Source organism: Bos indicus x Bos taurus, chromosome 19 (genome assembly GCF_003369695.1).
Source record: "Bos indicus x Bos taurus breed Angus x Brahman F1 hybrid chromosome 19, Bos_hybrid_MaternalHap_v2.0, whole genome shotgun sequence".
NCBI lineage: Eukaryota > Metazoa > Chordata > Mammalia > Artiodactyla > Bovidae > Bos > Bos indicus x Bos taurus.
Genome location: NC_040094.1, coordinates 18,877,230 through 18,903,779, shown reverse-complemented (window position 1 = coordinate 18,903,779; position 26,550 = coordinate 18,877,230). Strand labels below are relative to the sequence as shown.

Sequence of the window (26,550 nt, the reverse complement as noted above, 5' to 3'; positions counted from 1 at the left end):
CTCAGACCTCACCCCAAAGGAGAGGAGCTCTTTTTATGGGAGCTCCCACCTGAGGCCTGGGATTTCCTTCCTTCCATTGGCCTAGATTGGGTCAGTGGGATGTGCTGATTGACTCAAACTGATCAGTGCCCACCCTGGGGGCTCAGAGGAGAGTCACTTCCATAGAAATGAAGGGCCGGAAGTGGGAAGTCATGGTTGGCAGGAGAAGAGCTGGGGAGTGGATGTTGGGAGGATCGGGCCAGGCCTTTCAGGAGCAATGGGGCATGTGGGTGAAGGCTGAAGCTCTTCAGACCTGCTGGCAGTGGTCCTGGGTGATCGGAGGGGCTGGAGACAGGAGGCCCACGCATCCTGCTCGGTGGTCTGGTGTCTTGGAGTCAGGACATCCTCCTTACTGGGTACTGCTGTGATGTTTCGGGGCTACAGTGGCAGGACTGGAATGGGGTTCAGTGGGGTTGAGCAGGAAGCAACCCACCGTGGGTGAATGGGATGTGAGCAGAAGCCGCATGAACTAGCGGGATGAACACAAGGCTGGGAGATTCCACGCGGTTCCCTCTTGGTGGAATGGAAGAGTCGCCTCTCTTCTCGTCGCCCATTAACTAAATGACTGGTGTGAACAGTCAGTTCTTGAACATCCAGGCTCCTGGAATTCACAGGCGTCAGTGATGGGGGAGCCAGGACTTGCCATCGTGCCAAGTCCGTTCTCTGATGCGAAGGCTTTGGTGGTGTTTTAATTGCCTCTTAACTGAGGACCTGCCTTCATCCAGAGATTAACAGATGGCAGTGAGCAGCTGTGAGGCTTTTAGGGATGAAGTAATCTGCTGTTCAGATTGGACCCAGGGAGCAGACCTTTTAGAGGGTGGGAGGCAGAGCTCAATTAAGCAGGGAAGTTGGGATTCACGGGATGGGTCATGGAGGTGAGTTGTGTGGCTGGGAACCCAGCAGCGCCAGCAAAGATCAGGCCACAGGTTCGAGCTCGTGGCTCCTCCACAGCCCCAGCACTAGCATGTTTGACGCGTGCTCTGCTCAGCCCGGGGCAGAGCGAGGGCATGGCAGAGCCAGTGAGTGGCTTCTGTCCAGCTGGGGGTTCAGGAAATCTGCGTGAATTCGCAACAGCAGGTTGCTTGTTGCCATCAAGATTTCTCTGTTCAAGTTCTGAGCTGGAGTGGCCAACCAGAGCCTGGATTCCTGTGAACAAGGCTGCCCTGGAGGGCGGGACTAAGAAGGGGCTCACGGGGAGGGAGGATCTGGGAAGGGCAGAGAGCTCGGGGGCTGGAGTCAGGCGGACCTGGGTCCTGCTTAATGCGCTGCCTTTGCCACTCAGTGGGAAAGATTCTCTGAGCCCATGTGTAAAATGAAGCCAAAGTACACCTTCTTCAGAGTGGTGGTGGTGTTTAGTCACTAAGTCACGTCCGACTCTTTGCGACTTCATGGACTGTAGCCCGCCAGGCTTCTCTGTCCATGGGATTCCCCAGGCAAGAATACTGGAGTGGGTTGCCATTTCCTTCTCTGGTTGATCTTCTTGACTCAGGGGTCAAACCTGTATCTCCTGCATTGGCAGGCACGCTCTTTACCACCGAGCCACCTGGGAAGCCTCTTCAGGATGGTGGCAAGGATTAAATAAGATGAAATGTTTGAAAGTTTTTGTTGCCTCTTAATGTTCTTCCAGGTTAACTCCTCGGCATCTTTTGTGAGCCTTTTCCCACGCCCACCCAGGCAGAATGAACTAACCTTATCCTGAGCCCTCCAGTGCTTTGCGCAAGCCTCTCTTCTAACACAGACCACATTGCATTACAGCTGAGTGGTCAGGGTTGTCATGTATGGGTCTACAGGTTGTGGACTGTATAAGGATGCCAGGCAGAGAGACGAATGACTGAAATCTGCCCTGGGCTTTGTTCAGCAAGGCCTGGAAAGGGTGCATCCACCTGGAAGAAGAGGCTTCCTTATCTAACTGGCATGAAAGCACCATATGGGCCAGCATAGGCCCCAGAGTCAGGCAGATCTGAATCTGAATCCTGACTCCATGATTTACTAACTATGGGTCCTTGAGAAAATTACTTTCCAAGGAAAATTACTCTCCAAGCTCCCATCTCCACCTTTATATCACGGGGATAACACAGTGCACCAGGTAACAAAGGAGACATCATCTTTTGCTGCTGATTACACCTCTGTCTCTCCTATAAGCTCCGTGAGGCTGGAGACCATGGCCGCTGCTGTGCCTAGCACAGTTCTAGGCACATCAGGGCAAAGGTCAATGGTGAGTGTGTGTGTGCGCACACGCACTGCTTCTCCCATACTCATGCTGAGCGCCTCCCCCCATGAGTCTTGCAACTGTGTGTTTGTGAGTGCATGTACACACCTCGAGATTGGGGGAGAGGATGGCTATACACTAATCGGATCACATGATCTTGTCTTGGGCTTGCAGCGAATGCAGAGCCCTAAGCCCTGCCTAAATTTATAGAGCTGCCAAGCCACTGAGAACCAGGCCCAAGCTTTGCAGGCATGGAGGGGATGGGAATAAGGAATCATTGGAAGGGGTTCATCCGGGAAGGCCTGCTAGAGGGGGAAGGCTTCAGCCAGATTTTGCAGGTGTGTGCAGAACCCAGGAGAGGGGATGGGAACTGCTGATGGAGACTCATTCGTCCTGGCCTGGTCTGAACCCAGATCTTCCCCAGCTCTCTGCCCCCAACAGGGCTTCAAACCCCTATGCCTTTATCCGGCTGGCTCCCCTTTGCATCCCTGTCTGGACTCCTGCCTTCGGGTTTAGCCTGATGTCCACTTCTGGGCCCGCAGTCCCAGAAATGCATTGATAATCCTTACTCAGTGACCGTGGGGCAGCCCCTGGGCAGCACTGTGGACTCTGGTTGGGAGAGCTGTGTCTCTAGAATATTTCCCTGTATGGAGGGTCTAGAGTGTGGTCGGGGAGAGTGTGTGGGAGGTAGCAGAGGCCTCTGGAGGCTGAAAATCAGCAGGTCTGCCTCTGGGAGTCAGGTTGCCAGAGCTCTGTGGGGGAGAGGCCCAGCCTGGGGTCCTCGAGTATCACAGTTCCCTTGGGGTCCTTCAGGACTGATGACCTTCCACAAGCACAGCTTTGGGTTCTGGCTCTAGGGGCCAGGGATGCAGACTCCTACTTGTCCTGTAGTTCTCACTCATGCCACCTCCTCCCAGGAAGTCCTCCATGACCACCTTGGGACCAGGTTGGGTCTCCCTCCTGTGTGCTTCCCACAGCAGGCTTCACTGTGAACCATGATTGCTGGTTACTTAGGTGGCTCAGACAGTAAAGAATCTGCCTGCAGTGCAGGAGATCTGGGTTCCATCCCTGGTTGGGAAGATCCCCTGGAGAAGGGAATGGCTACCTACTCCAGTATTTTTGCCTGGAGAATTCCATGGACAGAGGAACCTGGTGGGTTCCAGTTCATGCAGTCCCAAAAAGTTGGACACGACTGAGTGACTAACACCTTCACACTTTCTTCACTTTCACTTATCGGCCTTCGACACCTCTGTATTCCAGTGTCTGGCAACACCTGATGCTTAATAGTTGCTCAGGAAATTGTGAGGGATGACAGGCTGGTGGGTGGGAGGAGATATCGTGGATATGAATCCAGGCTCTGGAGCCTTGCTGGGTTTGGACTTGATGGATTCTTAGAACTCTACGCTTTGGGCTCGTCATCTGGTGGGATGGGGATATTCATGGTCTTTATCTAGCAGGTAGACTAGATGCATCAAATGAGCTGAGCTGTGATGTGCTTAGAACAGCCCCTGACACAGAAGAGCTTGGTGAATATTGCTTGTTAACTTACATTTAACTCCTTGCAAACTATTACAGAAGAAAGAGGAAGGTGGCCTCAGGCCTGGGTGGTCTAAGGAACTGGCTGGCTGGGAAATGGGATGGGGCTCCCCTGAGACCCCGGTTCTGACCCCCTCCCCTCCCCTGTTCCCATGTAGATGAGCAACAAGCGGTCCAACAGTTTTCGCCAGGCCATCCTGCAGGGGAACCGCAGGCTCTGCAGCAAGGCCCTGCTGGAGGAGAAGGGGCTGAACCTCTCCCAGCGACTCATCCGTCACGTGGCCTACGAGACCCTGCCCCGGGAAATTGACCGGAAGTGGTACTACGACAGTTATACCTGCTGCCCCCCGCCCTGGTTCATGATCACGGTCACACTGCTAGAGGCAAGGATGGGGGTGGCGAAGGGGCTGCTGGAGGGTCAAAAAGATATAATTTTTTTTTTCCCTGCACCGTGTGACATGTGGGATCTTAGTTCCCCAGCCAGGGATTGAACCCACACCCCATGCAGTGGAAGCATAGAATCCTAGCAATTGGAACCACCAGGGAAGTTGCAGGAGGATATCTGAGATCACAAGGGGAGGGGCAGCACCTTCACCACCGAAAGGTGATGGTTGAGGATCAAATAGCAGTTGTCACGGCAGGTTAGGCCCTGGTACAGGGCATGCAGGTGTTGTTATAACCCCTCGGCCACAGAGGTATTACAAAGATCATGACTTGAAGTCACATGCACTGCAGCAAAACTCCTGTATGACCCTCCCCCCCGCCCAAATCAATGGCAACACGAACAGTGTCAGAAGGTCTTTGATTGGGGGCATTTCACCAAGCAAACTCATTAAAGCAACTTCTGTTAGTTCCTCCCAGAGTGAGTGGAGTGAGCCTCGTGGATGGGTCATTTGTTCCCCCCGGCCTCCATCTTCCACCTGGAAAGTGGGAATAACCAGACTTGCCCTCCTTCTCCCACGCGACTCCTCTGTTTAGAGCCAGAGAATTGCTGGTGGTGCTTTCTGAGCACAAAAGCATTATATCAATACGTATGGGAAGGAGTGTTTATGAACAGGTAAATGTGGGCTTCACATATTTTGCAGGAACATTCTCCCCTTAGGGAATCATCCTTACCTATTGTAATTCTAAAAGTCTCATCTTATGCAACATGATCCAAAGTACCACTTTCTGAATCAGCACTCCTGTATGAGGGACTCTGAATGCTTCCGGCTCTTCAGCCCCAGAACTTGCGGCCCACCCCCATCCCCAGCGCGGGCTCTCAAACGGATGCTTGGCTTCCTTTTGGCATTTTATAATCTCCACCGTTTCTCTTCCAGAGCTAGGGGCCTAATTACCGCCCCTGCGTACGTTCATATAAAATTCCTGCTGAATCAAACTGCAGGATCATTAAGCCTCATGGCGTCCTGCTTCTTCCTTTCTTTAATCAGAATATCTGGACTGCAGACCAGAGCTCCTCGGTTTGTTGTTCTGGCTTCCTCCAAGTACATGTTGAAGTTGCGATTTTTCCGAGATATTCTTGGACTTGTTCTCCAAGCGCTTACTGTGTTGGTCTATTTATTAACTTCTATTTGAGGACCAATAATAACGAGTTGGCTTGCAAGCTGTGTTTGCTGCCAGGCCACCCTCATGCATGGTGTTAGGTGAACAGATTCGGCTCCCAGGGAGTCCAGCTGCTGGGAGCCCTGAGCCATTCCCAGGCTTAGCCCAGGAGGGCTTAACCCCAAGCTAATTACAGCTGCCTTCCCTCAGCTGATGCTGCTCACAGGGCTGGCTCTTCGTGTACTTTATCTTTTAAAAAAAAAAATTATTTATTTTGACCACGTCGGGTCTTAGGGCTTCCCAGGTAGCACTAGTGGTAAAGAACCTGCCTGCCTATGCAGGAAACATGAGACGTGGGTTCGCTCCCTGAACAGAAAGCTCCCCTGGAGTAGGAAATGGCAACCCACAGTAGTATTCTAGCTTGGAGAATCTCATTCTAGCTTGGGGAATCCATGCTGAATCCCACGGACAGAGGAGCCTGGCAGGCTACAGTCCATGGGGTCACAAAGAGTTGGGCACGACTGAGCATGCAGAGAGAGATCGGGTCTCAGTTGCAGTGCACAGGCTTAGATGCCCACAGCGTGTGGGATCTTAATTCCCCAACCAGGGGTTGAACCAGGTCCCCTCCATTGCATGGTGGATTCTTAACCACTGGACCACCCGGGAAGCCCCTGGTGGGAAGCCCACCTTTAAAAAAACATTTTATAGTTTATCATTTTTAAGCCTCACAATCACCATGGAAATGTAGACATGAGTATTCCCATTTCCAAATGGGAAAACCACGTGTGTGCTCAGTCTGACTCTTTGCAACCCTATGGACTGTAGCCTGCCAGCCTCCTCTATCCATGGAATTTTCCAGGCAAGAATACTGGAGTGGGTTGCCATTTCCTACTTCAGGGGATTTTCCCAACCCAGGGATCAAACCCACATGTCCTGCATTACAGGGGGATCCTTTACCACTGTGCCACCTGTGAAGCCCCAGAGAAATGGACGACCAGTGAATTAAAATAATTTGCCCAAGGTTATCCAGAGGAGCTGGATCTTTTGTCCAGATTGGTTTCTGATTTTCCAAAACCTCAGCTGTGTAAACTCAAATCACCAATCTAGAAGAAACTGGAAAATGATGAAGTAACTGTTTCAGAGTCCTTATACCAAAGCCCAAGCCTTTTGTTTTATATCCTGTTCCAGTAACCTAACTTTCTGATTCCGTAACAGTGAGCATAATGGGAAGCTACTGGAAGAGGGCCTCCTCCCTGCCAACAAGAGGAAGTAAGAACCTGGTTGTGGTAACTGGTTAACAACTTGCTGACACCCCAGGCATGGCAAGAGAGGACAAGAGAAAATGTACAAGCAAACCTGAGTCACAAAGAAACAAGAATTTGGGATCATTTAGTACAGGAGCGAAACCCCCATCAGTTGCTGGACAAGACATTGCTCCTATAGCCCAGATCAATACCTGAGGCATCCTTAAAATTAAGAACCTAGGGACATGAATTATGCATTGTAGAGAGAGTTCCAGGGAGAAATAGTTAAAATAAACACCCTTTTCGGGCTTAAACAAGTATGCTTCAGTCATCTTCACAAATTCTTATGTGAGGTGTTGATGAGAATTCAGAGCAATTGAAATCCTTGTGTACTGTCGGTGGGAATGTAAAGTGGTATAGCCATTGTGGGAAACAGTATGTCAGTTCCTCAGAAAATTAAACCAGAATTATCACACGATCGTGCAACTCCACTTCTGAGTGTATACCCAAGAGAATTGAAAGCAGGGACTCAGATATCTATATATCCATGTTCACAGCAGCATTGTTCACAGTAGCTAAAAGGTGAGCGCAACCCGAGATCCATCAACAGATGAATGGATAAACAAAATTTGGTAGCTACATCCAGTGGAATATTGGGAAGGAGATTTTGACACATCTTACAACGTGGATGTATCTTGATGACATTATGCTGAGCGAAATAAACCAGTCACAAAAGACAAATGCCGTGTGATTCCACTTCCACACAGTCCCTGGAGTAGTCGCGTTCGTAGAGACAGAAAGCGGAATGGTGGTTGCCAGGGGCTGGGGGGCAGGGAATGGAAATTAATGTTTCATGGATATAGAGTTGCTTTCATCACTTGTACAAGATGAAAAGAATTCTGTGAATGGATAGTGGTGATGGTTGCCCATTATGAATGTATTTAACACCCCTGAACTCTACACTTAAAATGGTTAAGATGGTAAATTTTATGTTACTTGGCTTTTGCCACAGTTTTGTGTTTTTTTTTTGGAAATCAACTTATATGGCATTGCCTCAACCCCAAGTGGGTATGTGAGTTATTACTGGAATTAAAGTTTAAAATCCTCCAAACCCTTTCTGCTTAGCACCGAGGAAATGTGGGCAGAGACCTTGAGACCATTTTGTGAACCGTGAACACACAATGAACAGAAGTGGAGTGAGAGGTGGTAGAGAGCTAGCTTGGGTGCTGGTCACCGGGGTGTGAGAAGGACAGATGGCAACTTCCCTAGGGATTCCGCATGATAATAAGCTCAGGAGGGCTTCCGGGCAGTTTCCTGCCTAGTAACGGCCTCTCTGTACTCTCTGCTCTCCTCCAGGTTGCCTTTTTCCTTTACAATGGGGTGTCGCTGGGCCAGTTTGTACTGCAGGTGACCCACCCACGGTACCTGAAGAACCCACTGGTTTACCATCCACAGCTCCGAGCACAGGCTTGGCGTTACCTGACATACATATTCATGCATGCGGGGTGAGTACTGGTGTCCTTCACTCTATCAACAATCCCTGCAGAAAAATAACTGGTCCAGAGAGCCTGGATTGAAATTTTATTTTTTTTTAGTTTATTTTTGTCTACCTGGACACAGGATTTGAGATGGCTTCTTAAAACTTATCTAATACCAAACCGGTATGTGTAAATTATTTGGAGTATATGGGAGATGAAAATGTTTTACAGTTGGTGATGGTGATGTTTGTGCATGCCAGGCCATTAAAACTATACGGTTTAGGGGACTTCCCTAGGGGCGCAGTGGGTATGAATCCACCTGCCAGTGCAGGGAGTTTGATCTCTGGTGGCGAAGATTCCACATGCCATGGAGCAGCTAAGCCCGTGCACCACAGCTACTGAGCCCTGTGTGCTGCAGGTACTGAAGCCCATGTGCCCAGAGCCTGTGCTTTGCCGCAAGAGAAGCTACTGCAATGAGAAGCCTGCGCACCTCAACGGAGAGTAGCTCCCACTTGCTGAAAATAGAGAAAGCCTGTGCAAAGCAATGAGGACCAGTGCAGCCAAAAATAAATAAAATTATATATTTATTATATATATATATATAAATTGTACAGTTAAAAAAAAGAGTGTATGGGAAAGAGAAAGCAAAGTGAGATCAGCATACACAGCATGTGATTCTATATCTTTGCTGTAAGTAGGTTATAGATTTATTCTGAGCTTCCTGGTGGCCAAAGCAAAGAGGGAAATGTGGTCAACCACCAGGTTCATTGTCCATAAACTATGTGTGAGAGCTCCTATAAGTTGAAATAAAGCACTGATTTGTTGAAAGGAGGTCTACCTATATGGTGACATGAGTCTTCTGGAGGAACTCTGGAAATATTAGAGTTTCTGTTTACATAGCCATGTGACCTCTTTTGGGACCTGGAGTGCCACCAGTTCTCAGGGATGCATTTTACCCCATGATAAGGACCTCCTAGCTGGCCAGGTGACCACCCAGGTCCAAGTCTCTTGAATGCACGATCTTGGCTGGAGAGTTTTTACGTAGTGGGAGTGTGGAGTTGGAAAGTCAGAATCCCCGGACCCCAGACCTCTGCAGTGTCTTCTACAGACTCTAGAGAAGTGGAGAGAAAGCGTGGAAAAGCCCTGAGGGTGCCTGTCCCTCAGGCAGTGGGGATGCCAATGGGAAGAAGATCACCCGGGCCCTCATGGTTCTTTCCTTGGGAGAATGACCCACAGTGGCCACGAGGAAGCTCCACTGTGAACCTCTGCTCCTGCTGAGCTTCTAAAGGGGCCAGAGAGCCTCCCCCAGCTGGCTGCACCTGCTGGGGAGGCTGCTTTGGGGTGAAGAGACTTCTCTGGTGGTCACTGATGAATGTCTCTACTCTGAGCCTAAGGGGATGGCAGCCTGGCCTGCTATGTCTCAGCTTCGACTTCAGGGCTGAGGAGGAGAGTGGGGGAGGCCCTTCATGCTTGGGTATCCTCATGAGCCAAGATGTGGACACAACAGGAACTGGGGGAATAACTTTGACTTACTAAGTTGTTTTTTTTTAAGTATTTATTTATTGTTGCACTGGGTCCTCATTGCTTCATGTGGACTTCTCATTACAGTGGCTTCTCTTGTGACGGAGTGTGGACTTTGGGAGCGCAGGCTTCAGTAGTTATGACACGAGCTTAGCTGCCTGGCAGCATGTGGGGATCTTCCCAGACCAGGGATCAAACCCGTGTCCCCTGCATTGACAGGCGGATTCTTCGCTACTAGGCCACCAGGGAGCTCCCAGCTGTAGGGTCTGGTCCACTTCTGGATGCCCAGCCTCTTGACATGCTGACTGAATGACTGTGGTCTCTCTGTACAGGATAGAACACCTGGGACTCAACGTGGTGCTCCAGCTCCTGGTGGGGGTGCCTCTGGAGATGGTGCATGGAGCAACCCGCATTGGGCTTGTCTATGTGGCCGGTGTCGTGGCAGGTAGGCAGGTGGGCCCAGAGTCCATAGGGGTGAACCTCCCCAGGGCGGCTGATGAGACCCTGTGCCATCAGGCAGGCCCCAGGCTTCCAGCGGACGCTCATCACCCAGGCTCCCGACTGCTAGGGTTCTCCTCCGGGTACCTCTCCCCACCTCCCCAGGGAGACCGGACTGGGATGCCACCCAGAGGGGGAGGCGTGTGATGGCAAAGCGGGTGGAGGGGTGTGATTTGGAGCCGGCAGACTGACCGAGGTTTCAGTCTCTCACTGCCGTGTCGTAGCCGTGTGAACTTGGGGAAATTCCTTACCTTCTCTTGGCGCCTGTTAAGCTTTAAGAGGGAACTAATGAGATCTGCCACAGAGAGTCGGACACAACTTAGCGACTGAACAACGAAAAGGGAGATATGCGTGCAGGATGTGAGATGGGCGGGGCGAGGTGAAGAATGAAATAAAGCAAGCGTAGTGAGATCCCGGGGGTGGGGGGTGGGGGGGCACCTGTACCCGAAGGGCAGTCTAGCCTCTGCCTGGGCTGGCCCTTGATTGACCCACTGCAAGCAGGAGATAGTCTGGCCCAAGAAGTCGTGAGCACTTGTGCCAGCTGGAGGAGTCTGGGCCCTGGCTGACTCAGCCCACGTGGCAGGTGAGGCGTGTAATCACTGTGGCCTTGAGGACAGTGTCGCAGCTCCTGGGCCCCCGCCCCGGTGGGAGGGGAGGTGGACCGGGGCAAGGTGGGGAGAGCGGAGGAGATTTCTGCAGGAGTCTGCACCAACTGTGCTTCTGAACAGAGGAATCTCCCTGGTGATGTCTCCAACTTTATTGCTGGCTTTTTTTCTTTACAAGGTTTGCTGCTTCAGCTCTTCACCTTGACAGCGGTGCCCAAGGGAGCTTTGCGTGTGTGTTTAAGTAAGATCTTAATCCTTTCTGAGTGGCATTAAAGCTGTCATCAGGAGAGCAGGGCAGCGTCGGCCTTGTAAACAGAGGGCAGGCAGGGACCCCGGGAGTGAGTGGGAGGGCTTCCGGAATCAAAGAGGGAAGGCTCCCACCCCGCCCGCCCACCCGTCCATCCCAGGAGAGGCTGGTCTGCTAGTTTGTAAAGCCTCAGCCTGGGAGGTTGGCCCAGCGCTGTTCTCCTTCACTCCTGGGCTGAGGTTGAAAACTTGGCCACCTTGGACAGCGCCCACACCAGCCTCTCTTCTCCCAGAATCCAGCACCTTCTGCATCCTTGAACAAAGGTCTGAGGAGCGTCTCCGTGCGCCAGACTTCCTCAGTCACCCACACACCCGTGAGCGTCGGCATGTGGGGATTCAGAGCCACGTTTTCCATACCTACTCAGAGACCCAGATGGTTAATGGCGAGGAACAGGGAAGTGCTCGTAACACTTGCAGTTAGTAGTCAATTAAGTGGGCGTGCCGGAGTAACCTAGAAGACAACACAGATTCAAGATGACTCAGGTCTCGTCCAAACCAGATGATGCCCAGCGGGGAAACAGTGCAGATATTACTTCCCAGGGACACCAGTGCAGAAGGGGTTGGTGTACAGGCAGAAGGGGGCTTGCCAGCTGAACCTGAGGGTGTGGGTCTGTACTGCAAAGCAAACGATGTGCACTGTCCTATTTGAGTCATTGATTCAGAGCAGAGGGCATTCTGGTCACCACATGTCACGCCATTGATCTCCAGGATTGAGCTGATTGATCCGCCTGCACCCTTTCCTCCTCCTCGGCTCTGTGTGTGCATCGCTCTTCAGAGAGGGGGTGCCGGTTCAGACAGTCAGGCTCTGACCAGATAGCCAAGTGCGTGTCCTGTGCAGGCTGTATTTAATCCCCACAACAACCTCCTGAGGCAGGTACTATTACCCTTCACCTGTTACAGATACAGAAGTCAAGGCTTGGAGAAGGAAAGTGACTTGCCTAAGAAGATACAGTCATGAGTGGTGGAGCTGGGCTCCGATCAGGCTGTCTGACCCCAAAGGCTATGCTCTAACATGACCTTAGTGTTATGAGAACCAGAGGCAAGACTTATCCTTCATGCATGGAATTTATTGGAAACCAAGGGAGGTCATTGTTTTCATGTTAAAGATTTTTTGATGTGGGCCATTTTTAAAGTCTTCACTGAATTTGTTACAATATTGCTTCTGTTTTGGGTTTTGGTTTTTTGGTCGTGAGGCATATGGGATCTTAGCTCCCAGACCAGGGATCGAACCCACACCCCCTGCATTGGAAGGCGAAGTCTCAACCACTGGACCACCAGGGAAGTCCTCCAAGGCGGGGCAGTCTTCATAGACATTAAGCCCTGCTCTTTAATTCCTGCCCAATGAAAATATTCCAAATCCAAGGCCATCGCATTTTGTAACAATTATAACTAATCTCTGCTCAGCATGTCTGATGGTCCAGGCATGTGATAAAGGGTTCACGTGTATTATCTCATCACATTCGTCTGAAGTGGCTACTGACACCCCCATTTTATAGGCAGTTCAAAGAAGTGGAATCACCCTGTTTGCTCAGCCAAGAAATCCTAGAACTGTAGTAGAAACTTCCCCAAACCTGTGCTTCTAGCCAATGCTTGAAGCCAAGATGTATCTCACTTCTGCTAATGATTATAGGGCTGAATTTAAATACTTTAACATCCAGTCTTGGGACTTCCTTGGCAATCCAGTGGTTAGGACTCTCAGCTTCCACTGCAGGGGACATGGGTTGAATCCCTGCTCAGAGAACTTAGATCCTGTAAGCCATGTGGTTCGGCCAAAAAAATCAAAATAGCCCGATCTTTTCACTGTTTTGCCCAACTTTGATTATAAATTCTGTAGATCAGAAGCCATGGGCGCACCCCCCAGAGCCTAGCACAGGCTTTGGCACATGGCAAGCACTAAATGAGAGGGTACATACATAAATAAAGTTATACTGCTTAAAGGTAGGTGTTCTGGCAATTTTTATTTGGATTTGCTTTTCTTTAGCAACCAAGGGCGGAGAAGGCGATTGGCAACCCACTCCAGTACTCTTGCCTGGAAAATCCCAGGGCGGAGGAGCCTGGTAGGCTGCAGTCCATGGGGTCGCTAAGAGTTGGACATGACTGAGCGACTTCACTTTCACTTTTCACTTTCATGCATTGGAGAAGGAAATGGCAACCCACTCCAGTGTTCTTGCCTGGAGAATCCCAGGGACCGGGGAGCCTGGTGGGCTGCTGTCTATGGGGTCGCACAGAGTCGGACACGACTGAAGCGACTTAGCCGCAGCAGCAGCCGCAGCAACTAAGGGAGGTGCTGGAGGACACCTGCTTTAAATTTTCCAGGCTAAAATGATCCCAGCTGTGCGTTACGGCAAAGTCGCCAGTTCATCACTGTGCTGGCATGGACCCAGGGTTTCGGGGAGTGGAAATTCATAGCCCTGAATAGCACTGGTCCTCTGGTTTGCTGCTGTGCAGAGGTGTGGCTTGCTTCTCTGTCTTCTACCTTCCTGACCTCCGTGGGTTCACACTGCATCCCATAGGTTTGTCAGGAATCCTCCCTGGCCCTGGCTTCCTACCCCGGAATGGCTTTGCTCTGTTGATATGCAGAGCAGCCCACATTTCTACTTGACTTCTCCCAGTCCCTCTGAAAATGAAAGTGTTAGTCACGCAGTCCAGTGTGACTCTTTGTAACCCCATGGACTGTAGCCCGCCAGACTCCTCTGTCCATTGAATTCTCTCCCACCAGACTTCTCTAACCATGGAATTCTCTCCAGGCAGGAATACTGGAGTGAGTAGCTATTCCCTTCTCCAAGGGATCTTCCTGACCCAGGGATCGAACCCAGGCCTCCTGCATTGTAGGCAGATTCTTTACCATCTGAGCCACCAGGGAAGCCCATAGTCCACGACTAATTTGCAGTCATTTAAGGAAAGTCTTTCTGCCACAAATGGAGGGCAAGTGGGTCCAGATCATTTCCTTCTAGATTCTTATATCAGTATTCAAACCCCAGACCCTGGATCTTAGGCCAAGGCTTTCTGGAAGGAACCCTGGAGGTCCCCTCCAGTGAATGGCAAACTTTACTCCCCATGTCTCACCCCCATTCAGCCTGAGCAGCTGTCTGCCCTCTGCTCTGTGGGATAGGGGTATAGGTCAGGTTTCTTTGAAAAGAGAGTCTTACTGCTCAAACATTGGACAGCCTTAGAACTAACCTCCTCATTTCACAGACATGAAAACTGAAGCCCAGAGAATTCAGGGGCTGTGTCCAAGGTCACACAAGTAGCCAGTCTCGTCCCCAGTCGACCATCCTGCCACCATCCAGACTGACCTGTGGCCCTGCCTGGGGTCAGGACTCCCATCCCTGGATAGGGTGAGGGAAAGGTCAGTGCATGGAGGCTGGACCCTGCCGCCTCCCTGCCCTGGTGGATCCCACCGGTGAGGCCGAAGGAGCAGAAGCTGGGCCCATCTGCAGGGACTCACACGGAGGAAAGAGGCCAGCCTGGGAGCTTCCTCTGTCCAGACGGTAATTAAGAGGAGCCCAGCCCTGCAACGCAACCTCCTCCACCAGCCCCAGCCGGGAGCGTGGGAATCCTTTGTCATGCAGATCTCTGCCGGCCTGCAGGCCACCCTGAGATTTTTTTTTTCCCCTCCTGTTATATAGGGTTGACCCCATGGCTCAGCAGTTAAAAAAAAAAAGTTATCTGACAATAGATCAATACCTAATTAAAGCTGAAGGGGAAGCTTGAAAGGAGAGAGGAAAGATTTATAGTTGCCCTGGGAGGGGAGAAGGACTCGGGTGTTCTTAGTTCATGACAGTTTATGTTTTCCTTGAGAGATGACATCCCCCTGGAGACGAAGAACCTGTTGTGGGGAATCTCTTCCTGGTAGGATCACAATGAGCTCAGAGACTTGAGAGCGATCTGGGGTGGCGGCAGCAAGCGATGGGGGGAGAAGGCAGATGACATTGCTGCTACCTCTCCAGGCCCAGGGTGTCAGGTACCCTGGTTCCCAGGCGGGCCCCAGCCTCTTCCTTAGGAGCTGACCCTCCACCCCCATAGGGCCTGCAGAACTTGGCCTTCTGCCTTGCCCTCCTCTCTCCACCCAGGCAGCGACTAATTGGCTCAGGAGCCTGCGGGCATTTTCCAGTGGTGATTTCTGCACACTCACCCTGCCAGCCACCTCTCATCCTCTGAGCCCTGAGTTCTAACTCCCAGTTATTTTTAGTCTCCTGTGTCCTTCCCTGGAAGCCAAAGCATTGATCACACTTAAATGAGACCAGAACAATGCATTGCCCATCTCCTCTCTGCCCAGCTTCCCTCCCAGGACCAAAGTTTCTCATCCTCCAGACCTAGAGTCTGTACCATTCCTTTCCCCCAGGGGGTATGACATCATCTTTCTTTCTTCCCTGGAACTTCTCAAGGACATTTTTCCTCCAAAGATGCTCAGCTCTAGAGATCCTGTTGGTCTGTTGCAGTTTCACTCAGTTGGAGGTGATGCATGGCAGGTTTCTGGGTGCTATTGAAAAAGAGTGAGGGTAGAGGGTGGGGATTGACAGGTTAGGGAGTGGCTGCTGGAGAGGCCAAGAGTACACGAGTTTTGTGTTAGGCAGGCCTGGACTCATGTCCTGGCTCCAGCCATTCCTACCAGGTGACTGAGGCCTCAGCCTCCTCATCTCTGCGATGAGGCTGTTAGCGCCCGCCTCAGCGAGTGGGCTTGAGGGTCACACAAAATGTTTGGCAGTTGTCTGACACATAGCACCCCATAAGGGTGGCAGTTTCGGCAAAACTACTGCTACCATTTTCTTGACATCGCTCAGAACCCTGAGATAGCACCTGGTGAGGCCAGATCACCAGGCAGATGATCTGGGTTGGAGCTCTACTGTGGACAAGTCACTTCCCTCCTTGAGACTTTGCTTCCCAGTTGTAAAAGGAGAGGTTTGAACCAAATGGTCCTTTCGGTCGTAGATGAATCTTTCAGGAAGCTCCAGGGTGATGGAGCTTTCGCTCTGGAGTCTCAGCCCTGAGGCTGCAGCATCCCAGCGCCTGGGACTCGGGGTGGGGAGCGACTCCAGCATCCTTGAATTCTCCGTCTCTCTCTGTACCAGGGTCCTTGGCAGTGTCTGTGGCTGACATGACCGCACCGGTGGTGGGCTCCTCTGGAGGGGTGTATGCGCTCGTCTCTGCCCATCTGGCCAACATCGTCATGGTGAGCACCCCTGTCCCTGAAGTCCTTTCTTGGCCCACCCCACCCCTTCCCCGCCGTCACTGGGCCTGGATGTTAATCTACCGGAGTTGGGTTTTAGATTCTTTTCTGTGCTCCAGCCTGGGCTCGGAAAGCCCCAGGTGGCCTTGGCCAGTAGCCAAATTCAAGGAAACTTCCTCACCCTCTGCCGGGCCATTTCCAATGGGTCCCTTCTGTATATGATTCCAGTTTTCTCCAGCCTGGCTTTGCCTGTCTCCCTATTCCAACTCTGCTACTCGGTGGCTTTAAAAAGTGAAAATTCTTGACCACTAGCACCCATCAAAATTGTAATTCATTGTTTCTCATAGTTTGGTAAAAGTAAAGGGCCTTAAGGGCTTCCCTGGTGGCTCAGTGGGTAAAGAATCTGCCTGCCAGTGCAGGAGACACAGGTTTGATCCCTGATCTGGGAAGATCCCAAATGTCACAGAGCAACTGAGCCCGTGTGCCACAACTACTGAGCCTGTGCTCCAGGGCCCAGGAGCCCCAACTACAGAGCCCTCATGCCCTGCAGCCCCCACAATGAGAAGCTGTCACACCGCAACTACACAGTAACCTCTGCTCACCACAACCAGACAAAAGCCCCTGAAGCAGTGAAGACCCAGCACAGCCAAAATAAATAAAATTACAAATAAAGAAGTAAAGGGACCTTAGAGATGATCTCACCAAAATTCTCAAATAGGAAAGAAGGCCCCGACAGGTTAAATGATTTGTGCAAAGTCATAATCAAATTGGTGACAAAAATACGGTCTTGAGCCCACATCTCCTGGCGACCATTTAAGTGCCACTGTCCTCCACCAGCCCGTCACAGTGTCTGGACACCGTCATCCCGTTTCTCATGTCCTTCCTTCCCTTTTCCTGAAAGGCAATCTAGTGAACTAGCTAACAGCAGGGGCTGTTATTCAGCTTAGATCTGAATGGCAGCCACCTACTTCCTGAAGAGTGACCTTGAGCAAATGACTTCAGTGCTTTGTGCCTCAGTTTCTACATCTGTGAAATGGGATGGGGTGGGACGAATGAGATACAGTGAAAAGAACCACTTGCTGTAGTGTTAGCTTCATGCTTGAGCCCTCACAGAAGAGGCTGGGGTGGACTCAGAGTAGAGACAGGACCTTCAAGGCAAGAAGTTGAAAGCCATCTGATAGTCTTAGAGGAGGCCAAAGGAAGACAGCTTCCTTGTTTTGGAAGCAGTCTGAAGTTTGGAGGCTGAAAGAGGAGTCGTTGGCAGTGCTTGGTTCACTCTGCCTGATGCCCCCCACACAGGCACAGCCCAGGTCTTACCTATCTTTTCCCCAGTGCCTGGAATAGGGCTGAACGCATGGCAGAGGGTACCCACTGAATCTGGGGGCAGGCGGGAAGGAAGAACCCGGGGTTAGGGGAGCAGGGACCATGTCCAGGAAAGGAATTTCTCTTTGGGAGCCTCTTGTTCTCACTTTCCTCCCCCATCACTGTCTTCACCCACGTGGCAGATATTCAGATGCTCAGTTACAACAGTTCATAGAGTTCCTCAATTCCCCCACGTCTTATTTATTTTGCCCGCGCTGCCAGGCATGTGGGCTGTTGGTTCCCGGACCAGGAATCAAATCCGCGCCCGCTGCAATGGAGTCTTAACCACTGGACCACCGGGGACTCTCCTCCATTTCTTCTTTATCACCGCTACTGTCAACTGTCCTGCTCCTCAACATGATTCCCTCTTTTTGCACCAAAGTCCCATTTGTACCCTGAGAGAGAAAGAGAGCTGCCGCAGAGGCTGGAAAGCCCATGTGAGGGCGTGGCGGGGCGGGGGGCGGTTGGGGGCGGTAAGTGTGTTTACACACAGGGTGCGTGCCGTGGTCTGCTGAGCACCTGGGAGCCCAGGGCCGCCTCACGTGGCCCTTTAAATGGGTCGTTCTGTATCAGCGCCACCGCTTTCCCCAGACACAGCTTTTCCTCTGAATTCTGCTTCCGCCACTCCCCCCTCCCCCTGCCCCAATTCCTTTCTGCAGGGGGAAGAAATGCCACCCTCCCCCAGCTGTTCCCCCCAGGATGTGTCTGTGTGGAAGGACATGAACCAGCACAGCTGAGAAGGGAGAGGCAAGCAGGACTTCATAACGATGCCCTGTTTCCACCCCTTGCCGCCACCTGGGAAGTAGCTCTGGTGTTCTCAGAAGTTCCCACTGTGAGAGCAGACCCAGGGCCCAGGGTGGGGCGTGGGGTTGAGGAGGGGGTATTTGAGAGCAGTTTTCTTCCAGTTTGTACTTCTTTCTGCAAGTAGCCAGTGGTGGTGCAGCTGAGCCCAGTGCTCTTCCAGAAGGACATGGCTTTCTCTGGCCAACGGGGAGCTTTGGGGTCCCCTGGAGCGTGACATTTGGTAGCCCTCCTTTAAAAAGCTGTGTGCTGTTTATTGGACAGTGAAGAATGCTCATTTCACTCGCTTCCTTCTTAGAAAGGTCAGTTTCTTTTCATCAAGAGGCTACCTTTACCCAAACTAGCTCTGTGCCCAGCGATTCGGAGATGCATTAGGACAAGCCAAATGAAATTGGTATTTCTGTGGGTCAGAAGCATTTCAACCTTGGCAGTTTGATGTGGCTCAGCCTAATAGATGACATATTTTTTCTCCCCAGAATGTTAGCAAACGTAAGAGGAGAGTTCTTTTTTTTTTCTTTATTTTTATTTTATATTGGTGCTTTCAAACTGTGGTGCTGGAGAAGACTCTTGAGAGTCCCTTGGACTGCAAGGAGATCAAACCAGTCAATCGTAAAGGAAGTCAACCTTGAATATTCATTGGAAGGACTGATGCTGAAGCTGAAGCGCTGATACTTTGGCCACGTGATGCGAAGAGCCGACTCCTTGGAAAAGACTCTGATGCTGGGAAAGATAGAAGGCAGGAGGAGGAGGAGACAACAGAGGATGAGATGGTGGATGGCATCGCTGACTCAATGGACATGAGTTTCAGCAAGCTCTGGGAGATGGTGAAGGACAGTGAAGCCTGGCGTGCTGCAGTCCATGGGGTCACAAAGAGTCGGACATAACTGAGTAACTGAGTAACAAATAGTTGATTTACAGTGTTGTATTAGTTTCAGGTGTACAGCAAAGTGATTTACTTATATATATCCTTATTCTTTTTCAGTTCTTTTCCCGTGTAAGTTATTACAGGATACTGAGTAGAGTTCCCTGCGCTGCACACCAGGCCCTTGCTGATTATTTTGTATACAGTGGTGTATATACGCTTAGTGGGCTTCCCAGATGGCACTAGTGGTAAACAATCTGCCTGCCAGTGCAGGAGACTCAGGAGACATGGGTTTGATCCCTGGGTCGGGAAGGTCCCCTGGAGTAGGAGATGGCAACCTGCTCCAGTAATCTTGCCTGGAGAGTCCCATGGACAGAGGAGTCTGGCAGGGTACTGTCAATGAGGCTGCAGAGTCAGACATGACTGAGCGGCTGAGCACATACATTTAGACTGTTGATCTTTAATTCCAAAATGAAGATTTGGTCTGTGTGTATATACCCAATAAAGCACCTCACTGGAGCAGAAGGAGAAAGAGCATGCACCTGTCAGGAAATGTGGATTTGAGGTCTGGTATTACCATCTATTATGCTGTGAGTTCCTTAACTCCTTAGGGATTCTGTTCTCTCATCGGTAATCCTTTCTTCACAAAGTAGTTGTGAGAAAGACATGAAAAAAAATGCATGCGAAAATGTCGTTTATATGGCAGATTGTCATCCTGGGAGATCCTGTAGGTATATGTGTGTTTATATTAGTCAGTTCAGTTGCTCAGTCGTGTCCGACTCTTTGTGACCCCATGGACTGCAGCACGCCAGGCTTCCCTGTCCATCAACAACTCCCGGAGTTCACCCAGACTCATGTCTGTTGAGTTAGTGATGCCATCCAATCATCTCATCCTCTGTCGTCCCCTTCTCCTCCTGCCCTCAATCTTTCCCAGTATCAGGGTCTTTTCAATGAGTTAGCTCTTCGCATGAGGTGGCCAAAGTGTTTGAGTATCAGCTTTAACATCAGTCCTTCCAATGAACACGTAGGACTGATCTTTAGGATGGGCTGGTTGGATCTCCTTGCTGTCCAAGGGACTCACAAGAGTCTTCTCCAACACCACAGTTCAAAAGTGTTTATATATATATATTTTTTCTTTCTAACAATTTGTTCCTTTATTTAGCCTGAAACTTTTTATAAAGGTAAAAAATAATTTTAAGGATGAATATCATCATCATTTTATTTGAGCTCTTTTGATTTAAATTTTATTATTTTTCTTTATTTTCTAATTGAAGGATAATTACTTTACAATATTATGTTAATTTCTGCCATACATCACCATGAATCAGCCATAGGTATACATATGTCCACTCCCTCTTGAACCTGCCTCCCTCCTCCCACTGTCCACTCCTCTAGGTTGTCACAGAGCCCTGGTTTGAGTTCCCCGAGTCATACAGCAAATTCCCAATGTCTGTTTTCGTATGGTAGTGTATATGTTTCCGTGCTTCTCTCTCGATTGGTCCCACCCCTACCCCGGTGTCCATAAATCTGTTCTCTGTGTCTGCATCTCCATTCAGTTCAGTTCAGCTCAGTCGCTCAGTCGATGCCCTGCGCACAGATTCACCAGTACCATCTTTCTAGATTCTATAGTGTGTCGTGTGCTTAGTCGCTCAGTCGTGTCCGAATCTTGCCACCCCATAGACTGTAGCCTGCTAGGCTCCTCTGTCCATGGGATCCTCCAGGCAAGAATACTGGAACGGGTTGCCATTTCCTTCTCCAGGGAATCTTCCAGACCCAGGAATGGAACCTGGGTCTCCTGCATTGCAGGCAGATTCTTTACCAACTGAGCTAGATCCTATGTGTATGCGTTAATATGCGATATTTGTTTTTCTCTTTCGGATTTATTTTACTCTGTGTAATAGGCTCTAGGTTCATCCACCTCATTAGCACTGACTCAAATGTGTTCCTTTTTATAGGTGAGTAATATTCCATTGTATGTATGTACCACAGCTTCTTTATCCGTTCATCTGTCAGTGGACATCCAGGTTACTTCCATGTCCTAGCTATTGTAAATAGCGCTTGAATGAACATTGGGGTAACATGTGTCTTTCTCAATTATGGTTTTCTCAGGGTGTATGCCCAGTAGTGGGATTGTTGGGTCATATGGTAGTTTTATTCCTATGTATATATTTTATATATATTCTTTAATTACAAATTCCACCGGATGTCTGCACAGGGAATAATCTGAAAATGTGTACTTTATGCTTCAGATACATAACAGAAAAATGTCGAACCCTCCTGTTCTCAGGACTGTACTTAAGTGAAAGAGTCTGCCTGAAATGAAAGCGTGTCCTATTTTTCATAAAAAAAAAAAAAGCACTTTGAGTTTCAAAAAGCTTGTTTACATCTGGGGATTAAATCTAGAAAATATTTCAACAAACGATCTGGATGGCATTAAAGACCTGCAATCAGGACTTCTTATTTGAAATTCTAGAAGTATAAAGACGCACATAATTGAATAATTTATTAATTGCTTTTTGCTGCGGCCCATAGAGCAGACTTTCATTTTTAAATATATAAGATATTTTCTTATACTTTGCCCCACTCAATAGATGTTTTTCTAAAACGTTTTGAGATCGAAATTTTCACAAATTGAACCGTACTGTCAAAGCACAGGAGAGATTGTTGTCTGAAAGTCGCAGAAGATTGCTGCGTTACAAGGTTCGGTTTATTAAGTAAAAAGCCTGCTGTAAGATTTTTACTTAATGACATCTAATTTTATCTGTGTCATGCTTTCTTGTTTCCTGTGTTGGGTTTTCTTGAAGTGATTTGACAAGAAGTTGTTTCCACTGGGGGTATGTAAAGCAGTCTGGGAACAGAACCTCCCGCCTGGGTTTCAGCCTGTGAGCTCTTAGCTGGTTGGATGAGCAAGATGCTGAGAGGCCTGGTTCCTGTCTTGTTTGCCGTTGGTGAGTTACCATCTCACCCTGCAAGGCTCTGGGAGAGAATGAAATTAAAGGGCCTGAAAAAAGTATATATTCCCCAGGGGCCTGCAGGCTTTTCAACATTTATAGCAGCAGCATGGCTGGCGTGTGTGAGGTTTTTCCCCTTCTCCTGTTGTTTCACTGTGCTTATTTTACTGGAGAGAATAATGGGGAGGGGGCTGGGAGATGAGGCAGCTGGTGCAAAGGAGTGACTTTCTAGTTTAACCCGTCAGCTGCTGGGAGGCTGGTCACTTACTGACTGTTCACTCAGCTTTGGGGGGCAGCTGGGGGCAGCCGGCAGGGACAGACAGCACAGACAGACAGAACATAACCTTGCCTCGGAAGTGTGGGCAAACAGAGCCCTGGACTGGGAACCTTGTCAAGCTCGACCTTAACTCACTGTGACCTTGCCCTAGCCCTCCTTGACCCTCAAGTGCAGATGAGAGGGTGTGACTGGATCAGCTTGGCAGACTCCAGTATCTTCCGGAGCCAGGTATGGTGTGGTGGATGAAGCTGGCCCGGCGGGGGTGCTGGGGGGGCAGGGCACCCATGTGGGAAAACTGGAGTTCCCTGGCTTCATCGAGGGTCATTGAGATTCTGCAGAATTTTTTTTTTTAAGATTTTTTTTTTTTTTTTACCTTTTTATACAATTTTTACAATTAATTCATTTGTTTTGTTTGGGGCTGTGCTGGGTCTTTGTTGCTGCACACAGGCTTTCTCTAGTTGTGGTGCCAGGGCTTCTCTTACTGTGGATCTTGGGCTTTAGGGCCATGGGCTTCAGTAGTTACGGCACACGGGCTTAGTTTCCCCGTACCATGCGGGATCTTCCCAACCCAGGGATCGAACTCTTGTCCACTGCATTGGCAGGAGAATTCTTAACCCCTGGCTTCCAGGTTGTGCAGTGGTAAAGAATCTGCCTGCCAGTGCAAGAGATGCAGTTTCAATCCCTGGGTTGGGATGATCCCCTGGAGGAGGCTCCTGGAGTCAGATGGACTCCCTGCCTGTGGGAGTGGCAGCCCACTCTAGTATTCTTGCCTGGAGAATCCCATGGACAGAGGAGCCTGGTGGGTGAGCGTCCATGGAGTTGCAGAGTCAGACTTGACTCAGCACACAGATGTGACTTGCACACTCCTTAACCACTGGGAAGTCCATTTTTGTACAATTTTAAAAGGTTACTTTGCACTTACAGTTATTACAAAATATTGCCTATATTGCCTGTGTGAAACAAATCATCCCTGAGCCTCTCTTACCCCCAGGCGTTTGCACCTTACGGTCTCCTACCCCAATCTTGCCCCTTGCACTGGTTACACTAGTTTGTTTTCTGTATCTGTGAGTCTACTTCTCTTATGTTCTATTCACTGCTGCTACTGCTGCTAAGTCACTTCAGTCGTGTCCGACTCTGTGCCACCCCAGAGACGGCAGCCCAGCAGGCTCCCCCGTCCCTGGGATTCTCCAGGCAAGAACACTGGAGTGGGTTGCCATTTCCTTCTCCAATGCATGAAAGTGAAAAGTGAAAGTGAAGTCGCTCAGTCGTGTCCGACTCTCAGTGACCCCATGGACTGCAGCCTACCAGGCCCCTCCATCCATGGGATTTTCCAGGCAAGAGTGCTGGAGTGGGGTGCCATTGCCTTCTCCGGTTCTATTCACTAGTTTGTTGTATTTTTTAGATGCCACGTGTAAATGATATCATCCAGTATTGGTCTTTCTCTGACTTATTTCACTTCGCAGAGATTCTGAAGTTTTAAAACCGTTCTGCAAGGCAAGCTCACTATCTTTGCCGCAGGTCTAGATACTATCAGACATTTAGACGGATGACTCTTACTGTGTTCCAGTCTGTATTCTTTACACATATTAATTCATTTCACCTTCGTAACAATGAGGTGGGCTATGAGATACGTACTATTACCTCAAATTTATAAACAAGGACCCTAGGAAAAAGGAATTCTGAGTCATCCCAGGGTGATCTTGCCAGACCAAAAATACAGACGGTACTTTTTAAGGCAAATCCCAGGTTGGACCCAGAGGGGTGTGGACCTCAGCTGAAGGAGAGCGTGACCAATACATTCTAAACTTACTTTGCCCCATAGTATCAGTCAGAACTCAGGGAAAGAGACATGAGGTAAAATATCCAGAGAGCTTTTATGAGGAAAAGGGATATTAGAAGTGTTCCATGTCACTTTTTTTTTAAAGAGTGTTCAGTACATTCATATCATAGTACGATACGAATCACCATCTATCTACAGAACTCTTTCCATTTTGCAGAACTAAAACTCTATACCCTTTTAACAACAACTTCCATTCCTCTCTCCCCCACCTCCTGGACTCCTCTGTACCTCCTATAAGTGGAATCAAATGCTCTTTGTCTTTTTGGGAGTGGATTATTTCACTTAGCAGCATAATATCTTTAAGGTTCATTCCAGTTTGGGATGAGTCTTAACGTCTTTCCTTTTGAAGGCTGAGTAATATTCCACTGTGTGGCTAGCCCACCTTCTATTTCTCTGTTCATCTCTCCTTGGACCCTTGATTTGCTTCCACTTTTTTGGCTGTTGTGAATTACACTGCTGTGAATGTGGGTGTCACTTTTAAGAGAGAATGAAGAGCCATGGGTGGACATCACAGGGAGGCAAAGCCTGGCTGGACAATGGCAGGAAGAAATTTTCCGTGATTATAACCCCTTCCTGGGGCTGCCCCAGGAGCTGGGGAGCTCCCCGTCACAGGGGCTTCTTGGCAGGGGTGTCCCTTTGGGAGGAGATGGCCCACCAGGTGACTCCCAAGGTCCCTCCCATCCTAAGGCTTCCTCATGGAGAGGAGCTGAGGGGCTACCCAACTTCAGCCAACTGAGCCAGCTCGGACTGGGTTGCCAGATCCAATGGAAGGCACCAACTCCTGTTCTGTTCCCTGCCCCCAGCAAGAGTCCCCTGTGGGCAAACCCCAGCAGGGGACAACGTTGTCCTGCCATCTGCTTCTTAGTACAGAACATGTCAGCAAGCAGAGATCAGACTTTCCCACCTGAAGAGGGACCGTGTATCACTCACCTCCCCCTTTTTTTTTTTTGGTTGCAGCATGTGGGATCTTTAGTTGTGGCACGTGGGATCTAGTTCCCTGACTAGGGATCAAACATGGGCCACCTACATTGGGAGCTCAGAGTCTTAGCCACTGGACTACCAGGGAAGACCCTCACTTAGCTTTTTGTGAGGAAGGACATGCTGATCATTGAGGAATAATGGGGAAGAGGGAGGCGAAGGGCAGAGAGCTGAATGTGGCAGGATTTCTGTCTTTGGGACAGCGTCCCTCCATTCCATTCGGTCCACTGAAGCTTCCATAGACATTGCTGTCCGTGCCAGTGTTCAGGAGCCCCATCAGATTTCATGCATGGGTCCCCCTATTTCAGAGGAGTTCAAGATGTGCCCTTGAGCTGGGCCTGGGCCAGGGAGCAAAGGCAGGGGGAGGTGGGTGGGAGGAAACAGAAGCCGGGGCATCCCCACTTGCCTCCTCCCCCAAGACTGATGTTTTCCAGGGAGATTCCGGGCTCCTTTCTGCTTCTGGGTAAATGGAAGGGAGCTTTGAAAGCACTGCAGGAGTGGCCCTCAAAGGAGCCCTGTGGCGAAGTCTTTTGTAAAGTGAACAGTCCTTTTGTAAGGTGAATAATTGTGCTCTGATTATCTGCTTTGGAGGTTCAGAGTGTTCAGAGATTCTCAGGGGAAAGAGGGATTTGTCTGAAGGCCATCTGGCCCACCCCGCTTCCAATGCTTGATTCTCTCAAGCACCCGCTCTGAGTGATGCGAAGCCCCTATGTGGACCCCTCTGTGATGGGAAACTCACCATCCCATGGATCATTCCATCTTTGGACAGCTCAGCTGATTAGAAATGGAAGCGTATCCTGAGCTTAAAAAGAAAAGTCTGTCTCTGAAGTTTTATCCATTGTCTCTGCTTACAGGTTACACTAAATATACCTTTTGCTTATGTTGACTCACTTGATAGCTGACCACAGTGAACTTGACCTCCCCCAGATCTTCTCTTCATTTGTTTCTCGAATGCAGGATTTTGAGTTCTCCTATCGTCCTGATGGTTCTGTTTTGACTTGGCTTGCTTTGCTGGCCTGCATCGCTTTGTAACCATGAGACCTAGCAGCTGGGGCAACATTCAGATTATCTATCTGTGTCGTGGAGACAGGGACTCGTGTCTCCCAGGATCTAGATTCTCTTCCTATGTTGGTGCAGCTCCAGAGCTTTTATGACAGTACCAACCCCTAAAATCTCCAGGCTGTGCTGGTGCGATCTGGGACTGCGCCACAATCACTTCATTCAGGATTTAATAGAGATGATTTCTTTTTAAACTCCATCTTTATTTTTATTGTACTCCAACTCTTTTAGCCTTTCCTTTGTTTACAAATTTTCTTTTTTTAATTTTTAAA

The 26,550-nt window shown here is 49.7% G+C and overlaps 1 protein-coding gene across 2 annotated transcripts in view; it reads left to right on the top strand.

Moving 5' to 3' along the window:
* Positions 1–26,550, top strand: part of RHBDL3 (rhomboid like 3) — a 52,422-nt gene that overhangs the window by 20,810 nt on the left and 5,062 nt on the right. For both annotated transcript variants that reach the window (XM_027516671.1, XM_027516670.1), the window contains 4 exons: positions 3,943–4,167; positions 7,927–8,075; positions 9,902–10,014; positions 16,051–16,151. In XM_027516671.1, coding sequence (XP_027372472.1) covers positions 3,943–4,167; positions 7,927–8,075; positions 9,902–10,014; positions 16,051–16,151 — 588 coding nt within the window. The remainder of the gene's footprint in view (positions 1–3,942; positions 4,168–7,926; positions 8,076–9,901; positions 10,015–16,050; positions 16,152–26,550) is intronic.